This window comes from Pseudorca crassidens, chromosome 9, assembly GCF_039906515.1.
Source record: "Pseudorca crassidens isolate mPseCra1 chromosome 9, mPseCra1.hap1, whole genome shotgun sequence".
Classification (NCBI taxonomy): domain Eukaryota; kingdom Metazoa; phylum Chordata; class Mammalia; order Artiodactyla; family Delphinidae; genus Pseudorca; species Pseudorca crassidens.
Window position 1 is genome coordinate 26,050,461 of NC_090304.1, and position 12,174 is coordinate 26,062,634.

The window sequence follows — 12,174 nt, forward strand, 5'->3', positions numbered from 1 at the left end:
CGAGGGCCTTGGGTGTCAATGGTGTCGGGTCGCTCGCGCAGCCTCAGACAGATAACATTACTCTGTAATTACTCTCCCCATTTAAAGCCCATGCCGTTTAACTGGCCCCGAGTAATTAATGAAAGTTGGTGCGCGGGCCTCTGATTTACGGCTGCGAGTCAGCGCCGGGTCAGGCGAGCAGATTCATTTCGGTCGCCCGCGCTGGCCAGTTTTGGGGGGAGAACAACTTTCTCCGCCGAGCGGTTGTCGGCTTTCATACTTGCGAGGTGTTCGGTGCAGAAGCGGCGGACACCGTGAAAGACAAGGGCGTAAATAAATTGGGAAATGGTGGGGAGGCCTGGGTTTTACTCGGGAAAGGACGGGGAGCCTGTCGCGAGGTCGCATTGGGCCCGGCTTCTCTCTGCAAGCCCTGGGGGCTGAGGCAGCGGGATCCGAATGAGGGGCTGGGCGCTCCTCGCCCGGGTTCTGGTTCAGACACACGGTCCCTGACTCCCCGCCGACACTGTTTCTCTCTCGGCCGCGCCCGCAGGATACAGCACGGTCACCTTCGACGGGACGCCCAGCTACGGTCACACGCCCTCGCACCACGCGGCACAGTTCCCCAATCACTCCTTCAAGCACGAGGATCCCATGGGCCAGCAGGGCTCGCTGGGTAAGAGGAGGGAATGATGTGGGGTCTTTCTCCCCTTCTTCCATGCTACCCCTCACTCCCCAGGAATTTCCAACCCACAGCAAATTGGGGAAGGGAGGAGAGGATAGCTAAAAGAATTTTAGAAATAATTAGCCTAATCTCACTCAAAAGAAAAGATTGTTTCCCCCCACCCCAAGTATGTTAACTCCGCTCAGCCGAGACCGCGAATGTCCAGAGGGTCTTTTCGGTGCTCTGTGCCGTGACTGCTAAGGGAATGTGAAGTGAGAGGCTTAGCTCGCTGTGACCTGTAGGCCGTCTCTCTGCATGCCCCGGCATCCAGGCCCTAGGGCCCCCAGTGCAGCCTGGGAGCCCAGCTCAGGACGCTCTGCCCCAGCCCTTGACCGCGGCCTCGCACCCCCTGCCCTTGGTGTGCTGCTCTCACCCCGCTCTCCTGGCTCTCTGCAGGTGAACAGCAGTACTCCGTGCCGCCCCCAGTCTACGGCTGCCACACGCCCACCGACAGCTGCACAGGCAGCCAGGCCCTGCTGCTGAGGACGCCCTACAGCAGGTAGGAAGGCGCTCGGCACCTCATCTAGGTCCTCGCGACCTCGGAGGGGGCGCTCGAGCCAGCGGGCACGGGAACGTCCGACGCGGGGCAGCCCGGATGCGGCCGTGCAGGGTCCTGGAGGCAAAGTACGCCTCTAGCCCACTCGTCTCCATAAAGCAAGTGAAAGCCTCTCTCCTGGCTCCTATTTGAAAGAAGTAGCTTTCCCCGTCTCCCGGCGTTCTTACTTTGTGTGTGTACGTTGGTTTTTGGTTTTGGTCGCGCCGCGCGGTATGCGCGATCTTAGCTCCGCGACTAGGGCTCGAACCCGCGTCCCCTGCAGCGGAAGCGCGGAGTCTTAATCACTGGACCGCCAGGGAAGTCCCCCCCCCCACTGTGTTCTTACTTGGAATATAAATGAGGGCGATTACTGTTTGGAGATGAAGAAGAAAGAGCGGCGCTTTAAGGAGTATTTTTTTTTAACATCTTTATTGGGGTATAATTGCTTTACAATGGTGTGTTAGTTTCTGCTTTATAACAAAGTGAATCAGTTATACATATACATATGTTCCCATATCTCTTCCCTCTTGCGTCTCCCTCCCTCCCACCGTCCCTATCCCACCCCTCCAGGCGGTCACAAAGCACCGAGCCGATATTGAGGAGTATTTTTTAAAAGGGCTCTTTGCTGGGAGGACTTCAGCTTCCTAGGGATCAAAGATTAAACACGGGGTCCACTCCCACTCGTTTCTTCTCACTCCTCAAGCCTCTCCTCGCGCACTGGCCACACCCGCCAGCCTTCTCTGGGACGAATTCGAGGGCGCGTACACTCGAGCCACAGCCTTCTCCCCACCCCTGTCCCCCAGAGTCTCGGGCTGCAGCACCACTCTGTGGGCGTCGTCCCCAGCGCCCAGCTACCCCGGACTGTGTGCGGGACTGTGGTCGGGCGGCAGCGGTACCTGCGGGGAGACCGCTCCAGCCCGCGCCCGCCGTTCTTCCTGTTCCCGTGAGGCCGAAGACCAGCTTCTTTTACTTGCAGACTCTTTTCCAGCTCCTCGTGCCTTCTCTAGGTTCTTGCTCCACCCTCCACCTTCTCTCCCCCAAATTTACTCTTCAACTTTGGGTGAACTTGGCCGGCATCCCGCGTCACCGATAGGGTTGCCTAGTAACTATACCGGCTGGAGCTGGGCGGGATGGTGGGGCGGAGGGAGGGAAGTGGCAGATCGCGGCCTTGGATGCCGGGGATTGGGCGCGCATTACCTCATATTCCATCCCTACCCCCCACCCGGTGCTGCGGGGATCCTGATACCGACTGCCCCAGACTCATCTCCATCCTCCCTCCCCTCTGTTGGAAGACCCGGGACTGACGTCAAGGGAAGGAGGTAGTGAGGTAATAAAGGAAGGAAAAGCGTCTGCCCTGGGAGATTGGTGGAAGGAATGGCCGCGCCTGGGGGACCTGCAGCCCCACAGGTGGAGGAGGGGAAGGAATGTTCGCTCCTGAGCCCGCAGGAGGCTCATGCCAATGTTCCGACGTGTTTATGAAACCGAGCCTAGGACTGGTCTGATTCTCCCATCCCGGGGAGGGACAGGGTGGAGCCCCTCTACTTCTGTACGCCTACAGTACACAGATTTTGGAAACCTTTCCTTTTGATCGGGAAATCCGGCATATCTAATCTGATCTTGGATTCAAGATAACTTTTTTTCCTCCCTACTCCCCCCCGCCTTTTTTTTTTTAAATTTTAGAGAGGGGGGGGGGAAGACATGCATTTTGCCCAGATAGAGGTATTGAATGGTCACACCTTCTCACCCTCCTTTTCTCCCTCTCTAGTTAGAACCCAGTTCTGTTCTTTGGCACCTCAGGCCCAGTGATCTGTCCCGAGCAGCCATCTTTGCACCAGCCCTTGGTGGGTCAACTCACTGGAATAGGTACAGGATCTGAAATCTCTGTTGTGAACCCCCTCTCCAAGCAAAACTGAGATGGTAGGGTCATTGCCATCCTTTTTAAGGAGCTGCTCCTGCCTATTGCCAGAGTAGCATTGCTCTTATTCTAGCCATTGGGGGAACAGATGGAATGGTTCCCAGTGAGATGACCTTGACCCAGTCATTCTCCCTTGGCTCCTGGCTGACGCCTCACCCCAAGCAGAGAGGAAGACCTTGATGCTGGAATGGGTGCTATTTAGATGGGTCTGGCTACGTGCTTGGAGGTTGGGGACTGGGAGGCTTTGGAGTCTGGTTCAGGAGTGACACAGTTACACACATTCCTTACTCTCCCCTCTTCAAGCCTAGATCCACCCTGTGGGTCCCTAAGAAGGGACTGAACAGCCTAAAAATGAGTAGGGGATAAAGTGATCACGACTTCTGTCTTAGCAGCAGTTCTCCAAACTGAGTCCCTGTGATGGATTTTGACTTAGGGCTGAATGAGTGGTTGCTATGGAAGCAGGAAAAATCACTTGGATTGCATTTTATACATAAAAATTTCACATTTTCTAATCCATCTTCTAACTGGCCACTGTATAAAGCAATTTTGTCAGGTTCATCTTTCAGAGATATTTGCTTATCCCTTTCTTCTTTCTACATAATTGGAACTTCTTTGCTCATTTTTATATGAATGTCATAAAAATACCATTTTCTCTTGTTACAGGAAAATCTCTAAGTAATATCTCCTGAAACAAAATTTGTGACCCCGTAGGAAAAGTTTGCTTCCTTGAAGTTTGTGCTGAGTCTTTGAAGCTCCATCCACTCTAAATTGACAGCATTTCTAATCACTTTTCAAAGATCAGGTACTTGCCCTGCAGTAATGATGGATGGACATTTGTAGGGATGTTTTAAAATTGGATCTGCGCATCAACATTACTACCATTATGGTTATGTCATTTCCTTCTTCCCTACTCCTAAACATGTTTGAAGGATATTTAAATGCTTTTGTGAACACAGTGTTTGAAAAAGCATGGGAAGTACAACTAAACTTTAATCACTTAACGGCTAAACTTTTAGATTTTAGATATTCAGTGGTTCTTCTGATCCCTGGCTCTGGTCCCTTTTCTGTCTAAACCTGGGACCTCCTGTGAAAGGCTTGCCTGTATTTTGTTTGACTTGTTGCACTTGACCCCCTAAGGCAGCCTGCCCAGCTTCTTTGCCCTGCCCTTCCAAAGCTTCTGTCTCCCCATTCTTGGATTTAGTCTCCCTTCCCACATGACCTAAAGGTAATGGTACATACACTGACATTAGATAAGCACTGTACAATGTGAATTTGCTTTGAGGAAATTCTCAAAATTCTCTCCCTAGTCTGAGAGAACTGTAAAGTGATTCTCTCCTCTCTTTCAGGTTACAGATCGGAGGAGTTACAGCTATACACAGATGTGATTAGTAGTGAATAGAAAATGACACCCCAATCAACTTACAGGAAGTGTTAGGAGATAGTTTTCTCCGTACTCTCTCCCCACCGTATTGAGAGTGGGTAGAATTTTGTCTAAAGAATTCTGGAACAGATTCCAGCCCTTCTGGAGCCCAGCACTCACAGCCCTTATTACGTAATCACTAGGCTTTACTGCATATTGTGTGCTGCTGGGCACTGCGCTGCGTGCTTCCCTCAGTTTACTCATTTAGTTCTTCTGATTACCCACGAGGTTGGTACGGTCATCCGCACTCTACTGAAGAGGAGGTAGGTTCAGAGACTCCAAGTAACCTGCTCAAGTTACACAGCGAGTGAGAATCAGAACCAAGATTTGATTCTTAGTCTATCTGCCTTCAAAGCTCATGTGTGCTCTGAATCGCTGAGGGATTCCAAGCCACTCAGTGTCCTCCACCTGGAATATTCCCCTTATACAGTCTGTGCCAGCACCTTTGCTAATACATAGTAAGAACAAATGCTTATATAAACTTACTACTTCCAGAAACCATTCTGAGCGCTTCGCAAGTATTGACTTATTTACATTTGATCTGAAACTCTTTGAGGTAGGCAATAGGTTATCACCCCCATTTGACAGAGGGGGAAACTGAAGCCCTTGGAGGTGAATTTGCCCAGCGTGACACAGTAAGGGACAGAGCAAGTGCGAGGCTCCAGAATCCATCTTCCCACCCTCTGCACGCTGCTGCCCCTACTGATGGTTAAGGCCATTCCTTTCCAAACGTGGCATCTGCCTTAGGTCTTGCTAGAGGAAGGTCTTTATTCCTCACATTTGTGAAAGAAACCCCGTTATCCATTAGTTTTACCCATAGTTTTCAATTGAAATCGCTCAGTGGATCCGAGGCGGTATTTTCGTGGGTGAGTATTGTAGGAGCCAACTGGAACTTTCTCCTGAAGTCTTAACTCACAAAGCAGCTGTCTGTCAAGCTCCAGACTCCTCCAGCTTTCCCTTTACCACTCCCTGGGCGTGAACTACTGAAGTTCAGTCCAGGCTCCTAAAGAAACAGGCAGAAGTGGCAGAGACCTTTCTCCCTTCCATCCAGACCCAGGGGGAGCGACAGCTTCCAGGGCCACCCTCGTCTGTGCTTGCTCAGAGGCAAGGTCCCAGGGAAGGAGGGACCCCATGCTACCCTGAGGGGAAAAAGTAGTGAAGTCCAACCACACTAAGCACAGTTTTCCCCTGATTTTGACCTAGAACAGGCAGCTAGCTGGGCCTTCCCTGCTCACTTCCCTTGAATCCTCTTCCACAAGTCCCCCTCTCTCCGTCAGCTTGCTGAGCTCCTTGGAGCCCCCAGTCCCTGACCATGCCCATTTCACGGGTTGATTCTCACAGCTACTTTGAAAAGGAGTTCTGTGCCCTGTGTTTGAAAAATATTCCCCCATACACTTTTTTTTAGACATTCTAGTTTCCTTTTATTTTTGCACTCTTATTAGGTTTACATATTCATTTTTAGCAACTGTGCTACTAATTTAAATGAGAATGCATGTTTCCTTTGGCCCCCTAGCAGGTAACACTATTCCAATTCTGAAGCGGTCATTGTTAATTTGAATATTTTTAATTGAATGTTGACAATTCAATCCAATGATGAAGTTGGCAGTGGAGCCTGTTACCGGTAGATTGTCTTCCATGTGAGAGAAGCTTCCTTAGCAGCCATAGAGCTTCTGGGGAATCCGGTCAGTGGGAAGTACATGATCTACCATTTAGGTTAGCCTTCAATGTAGAATTAAATCAGAGGACATCTGTCACCGAAGAAATAAAATCATAATTAATAATGCCTCTTCCTACGTGTCATCTACAAACACTGTACATGGTGTCCAAGTTTCGTTTAAGACAATACTGATGTTTGTTTCCCATATAGGTAGGCATGAAGGCAGAAAGTCTGAAATGGTTTCCAGGGTGGTGGGCAGTGTTATCAAAGCCAAAGAAAGGCTTGAATTGGACTTGTCTCCAGGGAGCGGGAAAAATCTAGTTTCAATTATTCCTGCAACATTTGTGCTGACCAAGTGTTTATTAATAGAAGTGGAATCCCCTGTGGGTTTTTCTTTGGTTAACTGGTGAGCTAGAGAGAAATTACAATACCAAAAGATTGACTGTAAAATGATTATTCACCATGGCCTGCTGAGCAGAAATTTCTGAACAGGCAGCCTCCGTGGCGCCTTGGAGGGAAGAACGCAGGAAAGAGTCTGCGTGGAAGTTTGGCTGCAGCCTCTGTGCACGAGCGTTGGGTTGTCAGGTAGAGGCGTGGGGCAGAGCTATTACAGCAAACCCTGGAAACATCATGAATTCTGATCACAGATGCCAGTTACATGTGCCTCTTTCTTATTAGGAATTTTTTTCCTTGATCTCGGGAAATACTTTTCTTCTACCAAGATGCTGGTTTGCCAGCCAGCAACCATCTGGCAGAGGTAACTCCAGTCTTAATCAGGTTCAACAGTTCCATTCCAGTGGTAATAAGGACTTTTCTACTTTGTTCTGCTGGATATACTTAAACACACTTAAAGATGAAAATGTACTTGAATTACACATGCATTTGAAGAGTGGGGGAGTTCTGGTCCAGATAATAGCCGAGAGCTTTTCTCTTCCTTTCTTTTTGTGCAGAGGTCAAGAACTCAGTAATACTGCAGTCCAGGCCAAAGCAAACTCTATATGATCTACTACTGATTTCCTTTTAAGTTCCCCTTTTTGCTAGGACTGACTTCCTTTTATTTCACTCCAACTTGCATTAATCCCAGTTATAGAAGTTTCTTTCCTCTCTCCCTTGCTTCCAACTTCAAACATTTCTTACATAGGAAACCAGTGACTTTTTCTGTTTAAAGATCTACTTAAAAATATAAAAGACACCATGACTTTTGGAATATATTTTGGCAGCCAGCAATTTCAGAGTTCACTTCCAAACAGACAGAGTTAGATGGGGAGCAGAAATGCCTACATGACCACTGTGGCCACTGTGAGCCAAACCACCTGCTTATCTGATCTCCTCTGGGAATGAGGTGGTCGACACCTACAGTGGTTATTTAGTAATTAGATGCTTTATTTGCCAGGGGTCATATTTTCCTCTACTGGTGCTGCCTCTTTTCGTGGGTTTTCATGATGAGAGCTGGGTGTTGACCAACTGCCCAGAGAGATCATATTTTGAGCATGCTTGGGACCAGTATTTTTAGTTCAAATTCGCATTTTGTCCTCTCCCAGCAGCAGCTATTGTCACTACTGTCATTGTCATCCAGCTGAAAGATGGTGCCAGCCAAGCCGACTGACTGAGCCGCTGAGGAGTTGCAGCCAACAGAAGGCAGGATGTGGTTAAGGCTGTGCTCTGATCCTATGGCCAGCCTCAGGAAACCTATCTGGTGGTGGTTGTTGTTTGTTTGGTTTTTGCTTGGGGATTTTCTGAAAGTCCTTCCCCACTGGCCCTTTCCACCTTCTCTCCCCTTTTGAGGATTTGCAAGCTGAGCTATCAGGACCACTGAAATCGAAGTGAGGGTCCTACTGGGATCTTGGCACACTGTTCTTAATCAGGTGAAGAGGATGTGGTTGGGCACCACATCTCGGAGACAGAGAAGGTCATGATGTTCCCTTGAGTATGTTCTGTTTCACCTCCAGACTCCTGTTTGTATTATTATATTATTTTTACTATCATTTAAATGGTAGTGAGAGGACAAGGTTCAGAGGTCAAATAATGCCAGGAAGCCTTTAAAGGGGCCTAGCAGGGTAGAGGTGGGGGCATCAGGCAAGTCAGCACTAGGCACTTCTCTGAGCCCCCGTCCTCCTCCGATAAATGGGGATCATAATTATACCTGCCTCACAGAGTTGTTGTGAGGAGTATTGGTGATGTGTGAATGTACTATACAAAATTTGATGGATTAGAAAAAGTTAAAATATATTATCTGTATAGTCTTGAAAGAGCCAGTATTAGAGCTTCACAACATCCTGGTAAAGTTAGACTGATTGAGATTAATATTCCCATTTAACAGATGAGAAAACTGAGGTGCAGAGAGCTGAACTGATATGCTCAAGGTCTTAACATTTACCGAGTAGCACTGTTCGATAGAAACGTAATGCAAGTCATCTATGTAATTTGACATTTTCTAATAGCCACATTAAAAAAAAAAGAAACAGGAAATTAATTTTTAAAATATTCTATCTAACCTCAAAAGCCCAAATCTTATTTCAACGTGTGGTACTCTCCATATTTCAAGTGCTCAATAGCCATGTCTGACTAATGGCTACCATATTGGGCGGTGTGGTAGAGAGTATTTATCAAGCACCCACTAGGAAGATACATATATAAGACATAGATTCTGTAGTTTAGAAGGTTTTCTTTCTGGGGGCCAAGAAAATGTCCTTAAAATTATTTTCCCTTTAGGAATCTGCTGGACTATTCTTTAAGTCTGTGAGAAAATTCCTAAATCATAAAGTTAGATATTTGGGACTCGTTGACCCATGTGTGTAAACGTCTGTCACTCATCTTGCTTCTCAGACCTCTTGAAAATTACAGTGTTCTTAGTCTCATGCAAGGAGGAAATAATTTCAGAAAGATCCCACATCCCAATAGGACCTAGGAAAATGGTCAACTGGGGCTGAGTGATTTTAGTTGGTGAACAATTTTTTAAAAATCAGTGACAAAAATAGAGAGCTGCCTGGGGAATACAATGCCTGTTGGCTGAGATTAATGGCAAGATTAATAAATGGATTGCCTGATGAAAAGGCGCAGGAGAACAAAAACCAGTAGAGATTGTGGAGGAGGCCGCTTATTAATGAACTGTCAGCCCAAAGAAAGTTCAAGAAACTCTCCCATGTTAAATGCAGCAGGCTGGCACTTCTAATAAAAATTGGGGTCCTTCAGGAATTAATTACACTGGCCTTACAGCAAGAATTCGTGGAATTGCGAAACGTAGTGGCACAGACCAGCACCGGCCGCTGCTGTGAACAGGGAAGCTGCAGGAGAAACTAATCATTTTTTTTTCATTGATATGTAGGATATTGTGGTAGCATAATAGCCAGTCAGACACAGGGATGAATGATGGGGTCCAGATATGCACTGACTAATGAAACTACGCGTACTTCGAGTTTGAAGTCACTTCACATTTCATACGTAAAATTCCCTCCTGGAATCTGATTTCCTCCTTATCCTGTGTACCCACCACTAAGGAGTTCCAAATAATTTTCAGTGATTATATGAGAGGCAGATGGACTCCACCATGATTTATCAAGCTATGCTGAGAGAGAGCATGGTGTTCATTTATTCCAAGGGATAAATACTGTAATTTCCCTCACCCCTCTACAAGTCCCCAGTTTGGCTGGCCTTACAAAACCTTCTCTTAATTAAACTTTGGTGTTACCTCTGCCCGATGGATGAAGCAGTCCAAAGGAATGCCGTGACAAGGTGGATATTGTCCAGAATTTGCAGTCTGGTATCATACATTACATACTGAAAGCTTCTTACCTTCTTTCCCTTCTGCCATGAAGGTGGAGTGGAAATGTTCTTCTGTAATGTGTTTAGACCAAGCGTTCCCAGACAAACCATTAATCTCTTGGGTCTCAAATTTCATAATTAACCATTTCAGTTCAGAACTACATTTATTCCTAGTTGAGCTTGGTTACTTAGGAGATTTCTGGTAATTGAGTTATGTGCTAGTTTTTTAGGAAGGAGATAAATATAAAATTAATAAATTAATAAACATAAAAGCATGTAATAAAGATGTTCATGAGTTGTGCATGCGGGATACTTTGAGAAGGATGTTGTTTCGGGAAATAGATGCGATAGCTCTTCTATAATGCATTTAGAGATGTGTTTTAAAGCATATGTAATAATGATATTTTTAAGAGTTGTATGTGCAAAAAAAAAGGGAGAGAAAAACTTTTGGTTGGTTTATATGGTGGGATATTTTTCCTTTGGGGTCTTAATGTAAATGGTCAGCCATTGTTTTCCCTCATATAATCTAGAACTGAGTTGGGGGCTTTAAAAAAACACTCCGTGACTATACAATTTATAGAGAATGATTCCTTCAGTTGTATCTAGAGTTTATCATCCCGTTTCTTTCGCTTGTCACATCCTTGAGTATTAGACCATCCATCACCCATCACTCTTTGACTTTTCAGGCCCTCATAATCCACATGATACTTATCCTTTTGATTAAAACAACTTAATGGCCTTTTCACGAATAATTAATCTGCTGTCTTTTTACTTTCAGCTCCAGGCTTTTAACTTTAATGTTGAGCTATCCAGCCTGTGTTGCCTTTCAAAGTTTCACTCCCTTCAGCCTCTTCCCTTCAGAGGTTTAATACCTCTTTAGAAACTTCAGTGTTTGCTCTACTAAGGTTTTTTAAAGGCTTCCAAATTATTCTCGCATCCTTTCTGCTGTGTGTGAAGTGAATGACGTGCAGAGATCAGTGGGATGAAATGAAAATCATTTCAGACTCCTGAATTCTGTCATTCTGGAAAGTGTGGAGGCTTTCATTGTAAAGAAAAGTTAAAAGTGGATTGCTTTTTGGAGAAACAGTTGCAAGTGTATGTGTCTTTTGTATTATGCATTTCTAACTCTGAATGTTTTTCTCTAACAGTGACAATTTATACCAAATGACCTCCCAACTTGAATGCATGACCTGGAATCAGATGAACTTAGGAGCCACATTAAAGGGGTAAGGTCTTCTCTGCTCCATTTCCCTTAAACAGTAACTTACACTTGTTTGAACCATTTTAAAGGTCCTTATACCATATGAAGAGAGTACAGTTTTAGAAGAATAGGCATGGCCGTCTGTAGAATTAAGATGCTTTCCTCCCTCTCCCAGTTGGTCAGTGGTGTTCAGTATTAAACTTTTAGGAATATAAACAGGGGATGTTCTTGTCTAGAACAAGGGGGTTGAGAATACTGGAGAAATTTAATATGGCCTTTCCTTATTGAATGTTTTAGAGTTCTTTGAACTTTTGTCCATTCAAACTTGTTTAATGTTTGTGTTTTGCTAGTGATATCACAGAGGTTAATCATTACATTATCTTATCAAGAAATGTTTAGGGTTTACAAAGTCCAGGATCCAAACTTCTATTTGAGTGAAGATGATTTGGACCATCCAAAGTCAGATGTGTTCACACCTGGTTGCCTGAACAGGCTTTTATCACACTTGATACACAACCAGAATAGGGAGAACATAGCAATCAAACATAGGTAGGGGCAATGCTTTGCACCTGGAACTGAAAAAACAAAGCAGGTGGGACTTGCTTTAAACCGTAAAAGAACTCACTTTTAGTTTCGAATCTGAGTTGGTGGGCGGTAGGATGTGGCAGTCATGAAGCGCCTGTGGTGTATCAGGTACTCGTCTAGGTCACCTCATCTAATCTTCCTGATGGCATTATGATGCCTAGGGACTGTTATCCTGTTTTCCAAATAAGTCAGTCAAGCTCAGAGAATTAAGTAACTTCCCAAGTTCACATCATACTATGTGGTAGAGCTGGGATTCCAAGTCCAGATCTGATTCCAAAGCAAAGGCTCTTTCCAGCCTCCCTGTGATGCCTTCCACACCCCCACTCTATCAGCCCTAGTGGGACCGAGTCCTCAGTTCAGCACTCTTGACTAGACAGCTGGCTTTACATCTCTGTGTAT

The 12,174-nt window shown here is 46.0% G+C and overlaps 1 protein-coding gene across 11 annotated transcripts in view; it reads left to right on the top strand.

Annotated features, from left to right (window-relative positions):
• WT1 (WT1 transcription factor) overlaps positions 1-12,174 on the top strand; it is a 48,732-nt gene that overhangs the window by 5,608 nt on the left and 30,950 nt on the right. For 9 of the 11 annotated variants that reach the window (XM_067751769.1, XM_067751772.1, XM_067751771.1 and 6 more), the window contains exons 2-4: positions 530-652; positions 1,097-1,199; positions 11,138-11,215. In XM_067751769.1, the coding sequence (XP_067607870.1) occupies positions 530-652; positions 1,097-1,199; positions 11,138-11,215 (304 nt within the window). The remainder of the gene's footprint in view (positions 1-529; positions 653-1,096; positions 1,200-11,137; positions 11,216-12,174) is intronic. The other 2 variants (XM_067751768.1, XM_067751770.1) reach the window with 1 other exon arrangement.